Raw genomic sequence first — 16,504 nt, 5'->3', positions numbered from 1 at the left:
TAGAATTTTCTAGGATGAATTTGTCGTATCATAACCTTTTTCTTTTATTGCAAAACTTGATTATTCCAAAGTTCATTTGTTACATTATAATATTAAATATCGAGTCTTTAATCACCTTAACATTTTTTAATTTTATAACACTTCTTGAAAAATTGTTTTTAGAATTTTCGAAGATATTTTAAACGTGAAGTTAGCCAAAAATAAGATCATATTTCTTGTTCTGATGGGACATAAAACCTTTTTTCATAACTATTTCATGACTAAGTTTTTATTAATAGTCAGCCGTTGCTTATTTTCATTCGCCATTATGTTAATGAAGCAGTGGTATAACTGTAGCTATAAATCCACAATAGATCATATCATTATTAACACAAAAGTCACGTATTTCTTCTTATCTGCCATTCATCGAGTTAATTGCTAAACGGGATACAATATGGTGAAATTAGAACGAAGTTAAGAGAAACGAGTATGACGACAACTGTCTGTTTTGTGTAGAAGACGAATGTTTTTTAAATTTAATTTCTAGTCGAATTTAAAAATGTACGTTAATAGACATTAATAGCCATTCTTAGAAAACTTATATACATACGTATTGGAAAGATTAGTACCAAAAAATGGTTTAGCTTACACGGTCACAATACCTAGAATATATTATTATTGTTTCAAAAGGTACAGTATTGTGTACTTTTTTAAAAATGATATTAATACAATAAATCTTAAGATACTTTATATGGTTTTTTTCACATTATTTAAGTCAATGATTTGCGTATAATTTTATGTTGTAGTTAATAAATGAAGAATAAGTACGACTATTGGACGAATTTTATATCGTTTTATATGAAAAATTGAAGAAGGAATGGAAAAATCTTTAATCGGTGAGTGATTGAAGTAATCTATAATAATTGAAATTGTATCCCAATTTATTAATTATGTTTCTATATTATTTTACTTTGATTGTACTCACAAAAATTACTTTAATATCTTTTTCTAGCTTTATGATGTTGTCCCAATACGTTATAACATCATTGATTTTCCTTCTTTCTTTATAATATCTCAATTTTTTTCATACACCACAAGAAAAACGTTAAGACACCGAAAGACAAAGTATCATAAAGAAAAACAAAAAATCAACGATGCTACAACATTTTAATAAACAATTGTTTCATAATACATATGGTCATAATACAAAATTATACATCATACAAAATCATGGTCTTATTAAGAAAATAATTATCAATTATAAATCAATAATGTATTACTGTAATATCTTAAAATTATTTTATAATTATTACTTTTGTCGAATATTGATAATTATACTGCGGACGTTTATGCAATTTCGTATTTTTATGAATGTAACTAAACAAATGGAATCTAAATAGAAAGTTCTTCCATTTATTAAACATAGGCACTCTACTTTTGATATTTTACGTATTTTTACATATGGCTATCCTGTCTAGGTAAATTTCTACACGTAAAAATGTTCTATTCATTTTTATTTATAATTGTATAATTACAACTGTGCAATAAAACGAACGAACGGTTACAGTTCCTATACATGAATTATCAATTTCTTTTGATAATTCGATTTTTCATTCAAAAATAATCCTTAGTATTTTTTAAGCAAGCCAATGTTCGTAAAATGTGATATGTATATGATATCTTTGTATCTTCACGCGACAATTTAACCAGAGAAAGTCTCATTCATGTATTCGAATAAGTTGAAATCAGGTCAAACAGAAGGAATACACGCTGTTTATGCTTCCTTCTCAATTATTGCAATGAATCGTTGTATTTTCAGTGATCTTCGTCTTTTTGAAAAAAACATACGTTACAGCAATATTTCGTGAACACATATATGTATCCTAGAATTGCTAGAAATTACAGAACACGACTAGTCCAGGAATTACGATGATTGTGCGATTGCTTGCGGGTGTAGGTACGTTTCCCACTTTCTCCACGAAACGTATTTCGCAGTTCGTACGAACATTTACGCGACTCTTGCTCATCTTCTCGTTCCTGAGCAATTTGATCGGCTCTGATTGGACGAAACGAGCGCAGACAATACGCTGGGAAATGCAGTGAAAGTACAATGTCTTGTACAAAAAATATTCCCTTCACTGTTGTTTGATATAAAATGATATTCGAAATTTGTACGTGTCAGCGGTGAAACCAACCAGCGGAGATAAACATAAATATGCGAAATATTCGAAATATAGTATTTGCTATAATATTTAGCAGGTCAAACAATTTCCTATCTAGGCTCTGTCTTTATAATGGTATATAATTTCATTAATTCAATTTGCCCGGAAAATTTAATTTGGCCAGAAAAATGGTGTCAGCGCCTGCCATGCACCAAGTTGTAATTTCAATCTTCTGGAAGGATGAAGAAAATTGGAAAGTGACCATGGGTAGGTGTTTTTGTAACGATAAACAGTATTGTTACAGAAACTGTGAATAGAATTTTTTTTATTGAGGCAATTGAAATCTCCATATAGATTACATTCTACTATATTTTACAGTACATTGTACAGTGTACATTGTCAAACAAATTAAAATTAGAATGTATCAGTTTCTTATATTACTATTGAGCTACGACTTTTAAGAAACGAGTAAGTAAACTCTCTGCTCTGGACTATTCTCGTACGAAACTTTACGCAAGGTCGTCGTTCCATTGATTCATAAACGCGTTCCTCGTGTTTTGTTCCTTCGGATGGAGCATTATCTGCTTCGTTTAATATTCATAATTATATTCGGAATAAATACGATCGAAAGATAAAAAATAATTATATCCTTCTGGTCTTAATAAATTCATTCCTGAAGAGATTAAGATATGAGTTAAACAGAGGAACATGCGTTCCATTAAATCCTTGAATTCTAATTAAAATATCATGAAAGTAGTGAATACATAAAGTCAATTAACTTCTCGGTCTTTTAATTCAAGCACTCCGAACACGTACTATCCATTTCTAAAATGAGATGCAGAATCCACGTATCCGTTATAATGGTTAGATAAGATACTCGACTGGTTTTTGATAAATGGCTTGATGAATCCAGTCGATAGGACAACATAGTAAATTGATTAACATTATAAAGTATTTCACGAAACCCAGTATCGTCCATTATCCAAAGTTCCAAGTGAAAGAAAGAAGAAAGTGTAAAGATTGTCGTGGTTCGATACGTTTTGTTATTGCGGACGATTATCTTCGATATCTTTGATAGGTTCAATCGGCAAAAAGACCAATAACATTGTGCATTATAATCAAAGACGCGTCTTACCGTAAAGTTCCCTTACGTAATGTTCTCGTGAAACCGTAGAATGCAGGAATTATATGTATATGCATATATATATATTTTTTTCTTTCTTTTGCCTATGTATAAACTGTATACGTTAATAAGTAAAACGCTTTTCTATTGCGATTTTTCATCAATTCGGTGAATTCAAATAATTGTCCTATACAGAGGTGCATTATGTATCGCGCAGAAATATTCGAATGTTTGTTCTTTTTTTGACAAAAAGTAATTTTGTTTTAAAATTATTTTATAAAGAACGAAAGGATTTGAATTTACTATGAAATAATTTTATTTATTATTATTGTATCTATGGTTGAGTGAAAGAAAAATGTATAAGAGAATAACGCAACGAAAGACTTTTTAATATCTTTTATTTAGAAATATACGTATATACGACTTGAACTCCGAGCAATAATCGACGAAATCCTGGGAAACAGTCCTCGACAACATCCTTAGAAACACAGAAAATTGTGATTTACAACTATGGAGAAACAAATTAGGTGATAAGATCTTACATAGTTTTCTTTGTCTTATATGTCACTTCAGCGATTCTTTCCGACGTATTTATCCTATTTTTGTTTTTAAACAATTATCTCCAATTTCTCAGGCTATTTTGCAAACTCGTTGTATCTTTGTTGAAACGTCGGCGTATTTTCATATTAATTTTATTATTTTGAAATATTTCGAATATATGCGGGATAGTCTTTGTTTTTGTACGAGTAATCTTGTAACTTAGTATTATATTGTAAAGTATCATTACGCAACAAAAGTAATCTTTGAAAGTTAATGGGTAGTAAGGAATTGGCGTTCATAATGGGCAAACCTTATGAAATTGTTTTTTCTTTGACAAGTTCTCATCTTCAGGTTATTTAATTTCGTAATTACAAATAGATAGAAAAACTGTTCAGATTAATTTATACGGCGATACGTAAAATCGTTTAGAATATCAACGAATCACGTAATTTGTAACATGAACCATTTATTAAGCGAAGGTAATTTAGTAAATAATTTATTTGGTAATTTATTTGGCGACCTGTTACTAGGTTAAAGGCTTCTTTAGATCCAAAATCTGTAATTTAAATTTATTACCGGTACACTAATTTGCATAAGAAAATACAAAATGATGTTTCTAGTCATTGATTTACTACTAATTTGTACTTTGGTACAAAAATTCTCTTTTCCGAAAAATCGATCAAAGTAGCCGGATATTTATCAGTGGTAGTGCAATTTCGTTTCTACGATGGATAGGTGTGGAAATAAATCATCGTAATTTACCGGTTGTTTTCAAGCAGTTGCATCGTACAGCGACCATTTCCTCGTTATTTACTTTTCTCTTGATAAACCGTGTGATCGATGTTTTCACGTTTGTGCGCGTTTTGTGTTCTCTTGGAGATAGTAAATAATTACCAATGTAATTATCAATTACGTTACACGGAAAATTTTCGTACAATTGTCTCAACGTAGTACCAGCAGGTTTATTGTTCACGCAGAGACGCGACGTAATACGATTAATAGTTATTTTCCAGCAGCTTAATTTGCATTTTCATGGTTACAATGTACACGAGGTATACTTATCCAATTACTTTATTTCTTCTTTAGGAAATGTATACAATGGCGTGCTATATTCCAAAAGCGATATTTTACAAAATTTAAACTATGTATGTAACTACGTATTAATTAAATATCTGGACTCCAAAAGCAGAATGCATTAAGTCAATCTTATTTTTTTAAATTACATTTTACGTGCTTCCCGTATCAAATTTTTCACTTTTCCCGATGGTAAAAACATTTTCGTTTCAAATCACTTAGTTTTTAATATAATAGCGTAAAAATGATATTAAGTTCATATTATATATGTACAAGATTTTTGTAATTTTGATTTGCTCTGCTCTAAAGTTGACTTAATACGCTCTGGCTGTGACATCCAGATATTTAATACTATTTATTTAATTACTTGTAACGTTTGTATACCTAATGTTATTTAAACGTCGCTTTTCGAATATTAAGCGAATAAATCTATGTGGCCGGACACTTTTGTACCCCACTGTATACAAGAAATGCTGGTTAAAATATTATCTAAAAATTACTGTCTATTTAGCTTTCATATATCTTTTATCAACAATAAAACGTATTCACGTGCACGCCGAACTTATCTACTACTCTTGTAAGTTTGATCTTGATCTCTACATAAAAGTTTGTTATGTTAATGAACAGATAAAACACTCAATTATCCGTTTCGCTTTCTATATTTGCATCAAGAAACTTTCATAGAAAATGCAAACGAATTGCTTCGAGTTATTCAGCAACTGTGCGATTAAATAGATATTGTTGAAATCCATATTGCACTGATATATCTGCGGACGAAAAGGAACACAATATGAAATCCATGGCTGTTACTAACGAGAAAACGAAAGTATAGCTGAGCATCTTTTTATTGACAATTGCGTAACAGCAAATGAAGAGAGAAGGGGAACCCTCTATTTCCGTAGTTTGAGAATTTCTCTCGTTGACACAATTGAAGCAAATAAAGAAGATAAACTTTCTTGATCATGAGCAACGTATTGCAGATATTTCTATTTTTTGAGCACAACGAAGAAAAGAATAGACTCCAAATAGACATGTATTTTACTTAAATATTATGAAGATTTACTATATTCTATATATTATGAAAATTTATATTTTGAGTATTTTGATATATGTATCTATTATGCAAATACACATTTTTGCGAAGAAAATTAAAGGAATGAAACCTAAATGGAAATTTATTTTCAGAATATTTTATATATTTTAGTGTATTATGTGCATTCTGTGTGTCTTTGCATATCCGAATCTTGCATATCTAAATGCATAAACATCCGTAGCTTATTTTTCATGTTAAAAATGTATACGTGTAGATGATTGTGCAAAATGTTCAACAATATTTTCACTTGAAACAAGGTAAACGAGTCAGTAAAAACAAAAGAAATCCAAAGGACGATGCATTTCATTTGTCATCTATAGTGCGCAGATGATCTGCATAAGTACCATCAGGTACCATTTACATGAAAACGATGTTAACAAGAAGCACGTAAATTTTCGTGTGTTGGATGATTAACGATGACCAAAGTCGTGGAAGAGCGAAGAAAAAGTTATTCTTTGTTCTGATGGTCGTGTCGTGTCGTACGCAATTGCACAATAAATATGTCCATGAATGTTGCCCAAAACACATAATACATATGGATGTACGTACATACATACGTGTAAGGTTTCAACGAATATGTTGCTGAAAGAGATTGTTAAACAGATTGTCAAGTGATCTGTTAGAAGCTTATTATTTAAAGTAGTGGTAATTGAAATGATATAAAAATCACCAGACAGTTCATTTTTACTGACTTTTTTATCTTTACGTCAGTATTAAGTATGTTAATATGAGATGGTAGATTCGTAGTATTCAAGCGATAAATAGATGATAAATTTACAATGTTTTGTAAAAACGAATAATATCAATATAGTTGTTGTATTAATGCAACTTGTTTAATATTAATCTATATTTAATTCTGTGAATATTGATGTTATTAATATCTTTTAGTTGTTCAAGGAAATAACAGGAACACGTATTTAATAGCAACATCGAACGAAAAGATAATTTTCAACTCAGAATTTTAATCTCTAAGATTAAAATTACGTTTACGTTATAGATGAAATTTCGTCTCAAATATCATATATCCTTTAAATTCTAAATCGATAAAGTCAAAGGAACATAATTAAATTATTTATCGTTATCTAATATTGGATGAAAAATAGGAAAATTATTGTTTGCGATAGTTACAAGTAATATGAATGATAATACATATCAAGATAATTCGTTCAGGCTGAAATTTCACTCCTGATACCTTCATTGAAATTTATCTTCTATATGTTTCATTGGTGGCCTTTATATAAAAATATTAAGAATGTTGTATTATTAGATTTTAAAACATCAAAGACGTAATTTTTCATGTTAATTATATTAACTACGTTTATTTTCCTGTGTATTGTCTTGACATGTACAGATAATTTTAACGTTAGACGATAATGTAATTTAATATTGCACGTCGTTGGCGTTTATCTCTAACTTGACGCACAGACCATAGCAAAATGGTCGTGTAACAGATATAACCGCGTTTGCGTTTCAAATTCATATTACGCGGGTATCAGTCTGGTCTATGTGTACCTTGACTTAAGTACTTAGATATTCTTTACACATTAGTGAGTCTAACAGCGTAAAATTGTTAAAACATTAACATTGAATTTTGGTGTGAATTTTTTCTGTTAAAGGTAGGAAGTAACATCAAATTGACAGGAACATAACAAAGGAAAATATTTGTACTTGCGAGCAATTGATAATATCCCAGTAATGTAAAATGAGTTAGAAGTTAGGAGTGAAAGTAAATAAAAGTATCACTAGTCTCAGAATAGTATTTACTCATTGTAAATGTTTCATACTACCATTGTTTTTGTTATCATCGTTTGTGTATATAACATATTATAGAGACACTAAACTTTTATAGAAATATTAACTCTTCAACAGAACTATAAATTTCTGTTATTTCAATAAATTTCTGTAATTATAAATTTCAATTATTAATATTCATTTTCTATAAAACATTGAAAATATGTATCTGATACTGGAAATGCAGGAAATCTTGGAGGCTAGAGAGTTATTATGATTTCTTCGACATTTTATTATAAAAGGGATAATGTGAATATCATTCCATATCTGATATAATTAAATCTTGTATTAGGTCGTTCGAAAAGTTTCTTTCGTTTTATAAGGAAATAATCGATGCACAATATTTTCCGTTTTATATTATTTTATCGAATTACGTATGATCCATTTTGTTCTATCAAAATAAGGATCACAACGTTCGACAGACAGGTTTCATGTTTGTATAAAGATGCATCGTTGTAAAAGACGTATCTGTAAAAGAAAGACACCTTTCGGACAATTTAATATTATATTCCATTGGTCTATACTAATAATAGAACAAAAATTAGTATACAAATTTATCAAGTTTACAAGATTTGCAAACCAACTGACTTTATTTCTTTAAGAACCAAAACGTTCACATATAAACCGATCGTAAATCAAGTATCGCAAACACAAAGAGTTGTCAGGAATGAGCTTAGCATTCGTCAGAAAGTATCGGAGCTGTAAAAGATGCTTCTCCGCGCCTAGATACGGCACAGTTAAATTACAAATTCTGAATGAGTTAATGACGTGAAATTTCGAAAGCACTCGGCTGTTGCTCGTCTATTAAATGGATGTCGATAAACAAAAGACTTTCAACGCTTCCTCCTATCATCTCTCCCGATGGCTCTCCATTTTGCTCACTGTCACGCATACGTACCCATCCGACATTTAACGAACACTGTAATATGAACTTCCTCGGTTCTTCTGGCCGGTCACTTCCTGTATACGGGTTACGTCGCTTCTACGATGTATTCACGTTTGTCGTGCCGAGCTTAACCCGAAAAAATCACTTGTTTATCGATTTTCTTCTTTCTTTTGATCATTTGAGATTTGGATCACGAAGATCTTAATTGGGAAAGATGAGTCGACTCGTCACAGAAATCGCCAATATCTTGATTCTGGGAATTTATTTATTCAGAGATTTCTCGCTTTTATATTGCCGTTTTTCTATCTTTTACCTTCACTCGTTACGTTCTTTTCTTTTCAAAAGAAATTATATCTTGTTCGTATCTGTAAAATTGATCAATTTTGAACCTTATGATAGTTACGTTTACAAAGTTTGATTTCGAATATTTTACGATGCTTATATTGTCAAAATTCATTAATTTTGAATTCAAGGTATTCGTATTTCAGAACTTTTAATAATTTCACGATTACAAAAGCTTTTGAGTCGAGGATAATCCAATCGATGTACTTCGGATTCTTTTCAGTTTCAAAGAGACTCGAGGGAAAAGAAGTATAGAGGACAATTAATCGCTTCGTTATTCAAGATTAATTAATTGGTTCTATAATGGAAAAATAAGTGGGAACTGGTACAAGAAAGTTAAATCACTTACAGCTGGCGAGCCGCGTAAATTGTGTGAGTTGCTTGTTAACATGTTTCTTTTTCGAGAGTGATGGAAAATTGTTATTCATGAATTTAGCGTTTCTTTAAACTCTGCCGCGTCAGCAAGGATATCTTGTTCGCGATTGCCATGGAAGAAAATGTAAGCTACTGCAAGATGCACGCGATGCGTTACGATTTGCGAGTCAGTGAATGAACAGCATTGATTCGAACGTGATTCTTTACATAATTTCTCTCTCTCTCCTTTACGTTAAATAACGATTCAACAGCTGCTGAACGCGATAATTGAACTTAGATGTGCAGAAATAGAAAAGTAAGATAGAAATTATTTTACAATAGGAACAGAACCTTTCACTTTATTTTTGACAATGATAAGCTTCACATTGCTTTAAGTTAACAATATAAAAAACATGTTTCATTTTATGTAATTCGTATGAATATAGATATTCGCACGTGTAAAATATTATTTTTGCTGTGGTAGGAGAAAGAAAATAGTTGTATAATTGCCATTACAACTGCGTTAAGATAACAAAGTTTCGTTAAATATCATCGAGCAGTACACATTGTAAGGATTGATGTAACACGTAACACAGATGTTTGTATGTTCTCTTATACTCTGTTTTAGCCATTCATATTTCATGAACAAACCATACTATACACTTAGTTTAATCGCAATCAGCCAGAGAGCTTATTATTCTATATCTTACCAAGTAATACGTTTTTCCTTGTATGATACATATATTGTTTATAAAATATGTGTATGTATACTGATATTCCATAAATACTGTGTTAATTACGATCAGACGGCGTAAATATCGTTTTACAAATAACGAAACGAATAATTTAAAAAAATATAGTATAGTATATACATTTATAGTACATTTACATCAATGTTTATATCAATAAACTACGTAAAAAATCATGAATATTACATTAATCGATAGAAGACTCTGTGATGGAGCTTTTTATTTTATAAATTATTAAATGAACAGGATATATTCCTTCTTTTCGCCTTGCGTCTATAATAATAACATATTCTACGATCATGTTACTAATTAATTACAATCACACTTATCGTTCTGCAATAAGCGCGTCGTTTATAAATCGTCAAACTGCATAAATCAAAAGGTACAAGAAAGTGACGATGGCACAAGCATTGTTTTATAAATTTACATTAGGATTTACTATTCCTGATTTATGCTATCTTCTTGCGATAAGCGAATCTATGAAATTTGTTTCTCGTGAATTCGACGTTAATCGTCCACTCGTACAGCGAAATTAGGAAATCAGCAAAAAGTCGAGTTGACCAATTTCGGTTCTGAGGCGTTCAAGTAACAATAAGCATAACGGCAAGACGATATTATTTCTAACAAATGTAATGTATCTGATGTAGTCTACTAGACATTCGCAATATCTGCTCTATGCGCCGCTATCACGCGACCGCGATTTACATCTCGGCAAAGAGAAAATGTTTAATCGCCTTTCCCGAAAACCGGCGGCGCCTTTCCAATTACGCTTCTCCTGCCCGGCGAAACAAGCTACCTCGCATGCAGCTCGCACATGCACGCGCGCTAAATAACCATATGTCCTTTAAAAGTCCAACCAGTGAGAGTTCCACATTCAAAAACAGTCCCGTCTCCGTTCCAGGGCTCGTCCGTCAGGTTGATGCAATTTGGCCAAAGCTGGGGAAAAACGGAATACGAGCCAGCCAGCTGAAGGTGGGGGCGGAGGAGTACAGCAGCAGGTGGAGGGCAGGGGACGAGAAAAACATTGCAAAACTTGGCGTTCGAACGTTGATCCCCACACGGGGATACCAACCTAGCGCGATCCATGGTGGGATAGCTTCGAGCACGTACGTTACATTCACGCACATACACATCTGATGTTTACGCACATATATACGGAATATTCACTCATATGCACGTTTGCTCACACTCGCATATGCACACGTATTGATATTTCGGTCTCGCCCACGAACGTACAGGTACACGCTGGAGCTGTTTAGAAAGTCCGACAACGAGAACACGCTGAGGTACACCTTGGTACCAGAAGACATACCCATCGGAAAGGTGTACCAGAAGGTTCAGCAGCTTCAACAGCTGGTGGGGGTAACCCTAAGCTAGCGGTGTCAGACGGTGCTGGCCGCTCACTGCTCGTCGATTCGCCGAGCGATCGACATCGAAGTGTTCTCGTCGATCGAGGAGAAGAGAGAGGATTTTTCGAGATACCACGTACAGCAAGAAAGGTATCGGTCGTAGTCAGAGTCATTTAGTCAATCAGTGCCTTTGGAAGAAGAAGATAAAGGTACCAGGGAAGATGGAAAAGGAACAACCGGATTCCTTGGCAACTGTTGCCGTCGTCTCGGAGAAGATGCCTCATCCGCCTCATAGCAATTATGCACCCAGCGAGGTGTACTCCACTACCGAACCGCCACCGGTAAGCCTTCAGCTTTCTTTGGATCAAGGGAATTAAGAGAATTCCTCTATTTTTGTGGAAGCTCGCCGAGCAAGACAGCTTCTTTTGTTTTTGGAATAGGAATAGTAAGACGGTGAATCGAGGTTTTCTGGTCAATGTATTCCATGACTGGTCGAGATTCAGAATTATTTAGAACGCAGGATTCTGTTGTCAATGGTTTTATAAAATAGCTTTGAGCTGCGATTTTCTAATCGCACTCAATCTCGCAGCATGAAAGACACAGTCTTCCGTTGATTAAAAGTATCGAACTCTGATCTTTTAGTCGTAACGCGGGGCTTGCTTTTGTTTTAATTAAATGTCTTACCATGTATTTCAATATGACTGCGATTATTATAGTAATATAGTCTTCTGTCGATTATGAACAGTGACTTTTAATTTTTCATTTGATCCGATATAGAGATCGAGTTCGTTTTATTTGAATATTGTATCATAACTTCAAATGACTATTGCTAATAATAGAACCTTCTAGTTTGGAACTGGTGTACCAGGTAGAATTTACAGTTTAAAAATAATTTGACATGGTACGTGACTCCGGAACATGGGACTGTTTGAGCATCGATAGTGATCACGTTGGCAGCATTATTATACACATGCGATAAAGACGATTACTAATTAACATTTATTCAAATAGAAAGACAATTCCTTTTTACAATTCACACTTTAAATAAATATTTAAAAATTAGTGTTTTCTACGTTACTAGAAATTTATAAAGAGAAGACATTTCGAGTATTTTCAATTTGTAGAAATATGATGAATAGGATGCAAGAAACAGCGAGAAAGTTTTAACAAATAAATTATCCAACTGATCGTATAATATAATCGCGTGTAACTAGCAATTTTCATTTCTCCTCTCGTTTGTTTATCATTTTTTTACCACAATACGTGTATCTGTGTTATGCAATGTATATTTCGTTGGTGTTGTTTTATAGATTATATTCTAATCTTTGGACAAGACTCGATACATTTACCGTTATGCTAACCACAATTAATGAAATAAAGCGAGCCTGCGTAAAGATAGAAGTAGAATTTCGATGCAATGATGTTTGTACGCTATTTGTTCTCGATCGATTAAACAGGAAGCATAAATGTAGTAATTTCTGATAACAAAATTCCAACGAGTAGATTAGATTTATGAATGCATGTGTTTTGCACAGCGAGACCAGTTCAGGAAAATTGTCACGACGGAGCTGTAAAAATATGCGCAAGGACGTGACCAACGTAAATGTTAGAATAAGATCATAATATTATTTCCGCCTACCGACATAAATACGAAGGTGCTAATTTTTCTGGTAGTTCGGTAATAATCTTCGGTGACTAAAACTACTTTGCAATTAGTGCTGTTTCATTTCAATATTTTATTTTGAATAAAAATCCCTTGATGGTTATGTTCAGAATAATTTACAAATACGTAACGGTGGATATATCTGATACGTCTCTATCGAAAATAAATGCCCATTTATTATTAACCCATTGAGAGTTCAATAAAGCGATAAAATTTTGAATTGCTGTAAAAAGGACGTGTATATTTTTATGTTTGAAATTTCTGTTATACACACAGTAAGAAATTTAAAAATTATATATGTGTAGCGGCAGAACAACGTGATTTGAATTATCCTCTAACTCATGTGCCGCTACATATGTGTATAGTGGCTCAAACATTTCCTGTAGCTTTTTTCCTTAAGTCGTTAGAGTCTCAGGAAATTGATGCGCCAAAATAACAAACTTAAGTAGATATCTATGGTATGTAAGTAAAGTATGTATACAGACTGAACGCGGCCGCATGATAAACTGCCAATGGGTTGATCCACAAACGCAAACGAATTTTCTTCAGGAGCGCAATGATCAGATTACATTATTCCCTTTGAATGAACAATTTTCTTCATTATAGCAAATTTTCATTAATATCGATTACAATTTCTCTACAGACATAAAATGAGACGTAAAAGGAGTACCTTATAATTTTAACGTATAAAATTACTTACCTCCATTTTTACTATAAGCATCTACGTACGTATCGTTATCTTTTTACAATTATAGTCCTTTTCCTTCAAGTAGAAAATAAATCCTTTCGCGTTTGCTAAAATAGAATCTGTAGATATTCGTTTGGAAATTACGAAGGGAGTTGTGTAACGTAAAAACCAAGTTTCAGTCAAAGTAAAACAATTTACAGTACGTAAGTGGCTGATTACCAGAATTAATTCTGCTTATCAGTCGGCCTTTATAAATTACAGGGTAGAGGAGGTAGATCGAGACAGATGTTTCGTCATGCAACGGAAACGCTGAATTATACCGCGTCTAAAATTCGTTCTGGCTTTGATACATTTTGTATTGAGAACGTTGTTTGGCTGGTATTTTATGAAAGAGCGCGGAAATCCGTACAGTAAGGCACTTCCGTGAAAGTTTCTGGACAAGCTTAATTGCGCGAACCACGCTACCATATATGTACGTTTATTTATTTGCCTGATCGATCAAAAGTCGCCTACGTAAACGGAAGAAGCGACAGCGTAACCTACGGGCAAAGCGATCTTGTCGCGTTTTACATCTGGTAATTTCCGCGAACATGATATTCTATAATTAGATAAGGAATAGTAGGCTCGAAACGTATTTCAATGATTTATTTTTCCACGAAATGAAACGCACCGGTACGGGTGAAAGAATTTGTCGTTTAATTAATTTCCAACTTTCTCTGTCAATAACCGTTGCAATTGTTAAAAGTGTCGGTGTAAAATGAAAGTCTCCATGAAACGTTGAATGTAGATCCTTTCAAGATTGATTGCTTATTACGCTGTGCAGCTTTGTACTGTATCGTATTCGGTTTCAATTGTTTGGAAATTTTCTTCTATTCGCGAAGAGATTAATTAGAAGATTTAACAAAATTTCGTTTTTCATTTTTTAACGTTGTTGCTTGAAACTTGAAAGGAATTTAATTTAAACAAATGCTAAAATATTTCTCTGTTTCCAGGCTCTAATTTCGAGTATGTTTAACGTAGTTGAGAAATTAAATAAAGGATAGGAAATAATATGGGATTAAAGATAATGAAGGAAAGGCAATTTGTCGTTTAATTATCTGCTTGAAAATACAGTTGCAGTAGGAAATCCCAGAGAAATGGATGATACTTAGGGGACGTAAATGACAGTGCTCATAATTCATGTTTACCGTGGCAGTATGTGACAGTATGTTCGTGTGTGCATCCGTTCGAAGTAAATAAATGCACTGTCATAGGCGAGTAATTTCTCAATGAGAGTTCGAGAAAACAGTTAGCTCACATTGCAGAAAAGAAGAATGGAAACTACCGTGAGAACCTTCTTTAAATTCAGTCTATGAATTAGAAATAAAATATTTGATTTGATAATCATAGAATAGAGTTACAATAGTATTTTCTATTCAGTTACATCTCCCGCAATTAAATATCGTTTGTCTTAGTTTAAAAAATGCCATAATCTTATACGCGATAAATCATCTAAATTGGTTTTTCGAAACATGGAAATTCTATCTCTGGCTAATCGAACATTTATGTTTCATTAGCGTGACGCGATACGTTTTGAAAAATCATGCACGACGTGGTTTCATTTTCAACGTCGGCCACGCTTTTTTTTTTCGTTCGTTTATTTCGTTAAAACCGGAAACTTTCTACCACCGGTGAACGCAACCATTCGCCACTATTAGAAACTTCCATGGCTACTGTTGAATTGCCTTTTGTTTCTAAATTCCCAAAGCTTTAATGTAGAGTCAAAATTTTCCATTGCGGGAAACAAGTATCCGCCATGACGTCAATGTTTGTTTCAATTTGGTTACATAAAGAATTCTTGTCCTTGAAACGTTAAAACAAAAATACGATTTCACATGCCCACGACCAAAAGTAATATTTCACATTCTTATCTGCAAAACACTTTTACGTAGTTTATTTTACACATCTTTTTATTATGCATATTCTTATTATCTCGTTATAAAATAAAATGACTCTCATATAAAACTTCTTCGTCTTCGAGGAAAGTTTTGCGTAGTTTATTATACCTATCTTTTTTATCCTTGATAAAATTGTACGTATATCTTTTATATGTCAAAAAATATTTGTATGTGTCAAAAAGCTACGAAAAGGTAAAATGACTGAGATATAAAATATACTGAAGAAAAAGAAATAGTTGAAATAATCATCGTAAACTTTCGCGGTTAACTGCTATGTAATCTCTTGCTTTAATGCTTTAAACTAACGTTTCTTCATGCTTCTATCAGTAATTCATATAATTACAAAATTTGAAAACGGTATTTGGTCGACAACGACGTACCAACCAGTACCAACTGCACCGTCCTCATCGCGAGGCAAATACCGGCCATTGAAAACATTTGTAAGACTGACAGATTTCACCTGCAGCGATTTAAACTGCGTTTCTTTTTCAATCGAAGCGTGACTAGAATCGTACTATTCGGGTTGTACGGAATTCACAAGTATCGAATTTACATATCGCCTATGGAGGCAGGCACCGTTGGCATCGCGACAATTACGTTTTCCAAGAAATTACTACGATTATAGAATCGATGAAAATTGTATGCGCCGTGGTTTACTTGCAAATTTATCAAATAGAATTTTCGTAGACGTTAAATCGCTTAAATTGTAGATTTCCTCATAAATACGATTTATTCAACTTCGACAAAGTGGTTCAAGATTTGCTTACACACGTC

The 16,504-nt window shown here is 32.7% G+C and overlaps 2 protein-coding genes across 3 annotated transcripts in view; both read left to right on the top strand.

The window, feature by feature from the left end:
- The first annotated feature begins 784 nt into the window (after positions 1-784).
- LOC122568931 lies at positions 785-11,655 on the top strand. 2 transcript variants are annotated; one of them, XM_043729250.1, is made up of 3 exons: positions 785-875; positions 10,995-11,199; positions 11,332-11,655. In XM_043729250.1, exons 1-3 carry the CDS (start codon positions 857-859, stop codon positions 11,468-11,470), a joined length of 363 nt encoding a protein of 120 aa, XP_043585185.1. In that variant the 5' UTR covers positions 785-856; the 3' UTR covers positions 11,471-11,655. The 2 variants fall into 2 exon arrangements, with proteins under 2 accessions (XP_043585185.1, XP_043585184.1); XM_043729249.1 differs by lacking the exon at positions 785-875 and having other exon boundaries at positions 9,826-11,199.
- Positions 11,514-16,504, top strand: part of LOC122568927 (putative uncharacterized protein DDB_G0271606) — a 33,959-nt gene continuing 28,968 nt past the window's right edge. The window contains exon 1 of the mRNA XM_043729236.1: positions 11,514-11,783. Within this exon, the coding sequence (XP_043585171.1) occupies positions 11,664-11,783 (120 nt within the window). The 5' untranslated portion in view covers positions 11,514-11,663. The remainder of the gene's footprint in view (positions 11,784-16,504) is intronic.

The sequence above is a fragment of the Bombus pyrosoma genome, linkage group LG7 (assembly GCF_014825855.1).
Source record: "Bombus pyrosoma isolate SC7728 linkage group LG7, ASM1482585v1, whole genome shotgun sequence".
In the NCBI taxonomy this organism is placed as follows: Eukaryota; Metazoa; Arthropoda; class Insecta; order Hymenoptera; family Apidae; genus Bombus; species Bombus pyrosoma.
This window is presented reverse-complemented; position numbering and strand designations above follow the sequence as displayed.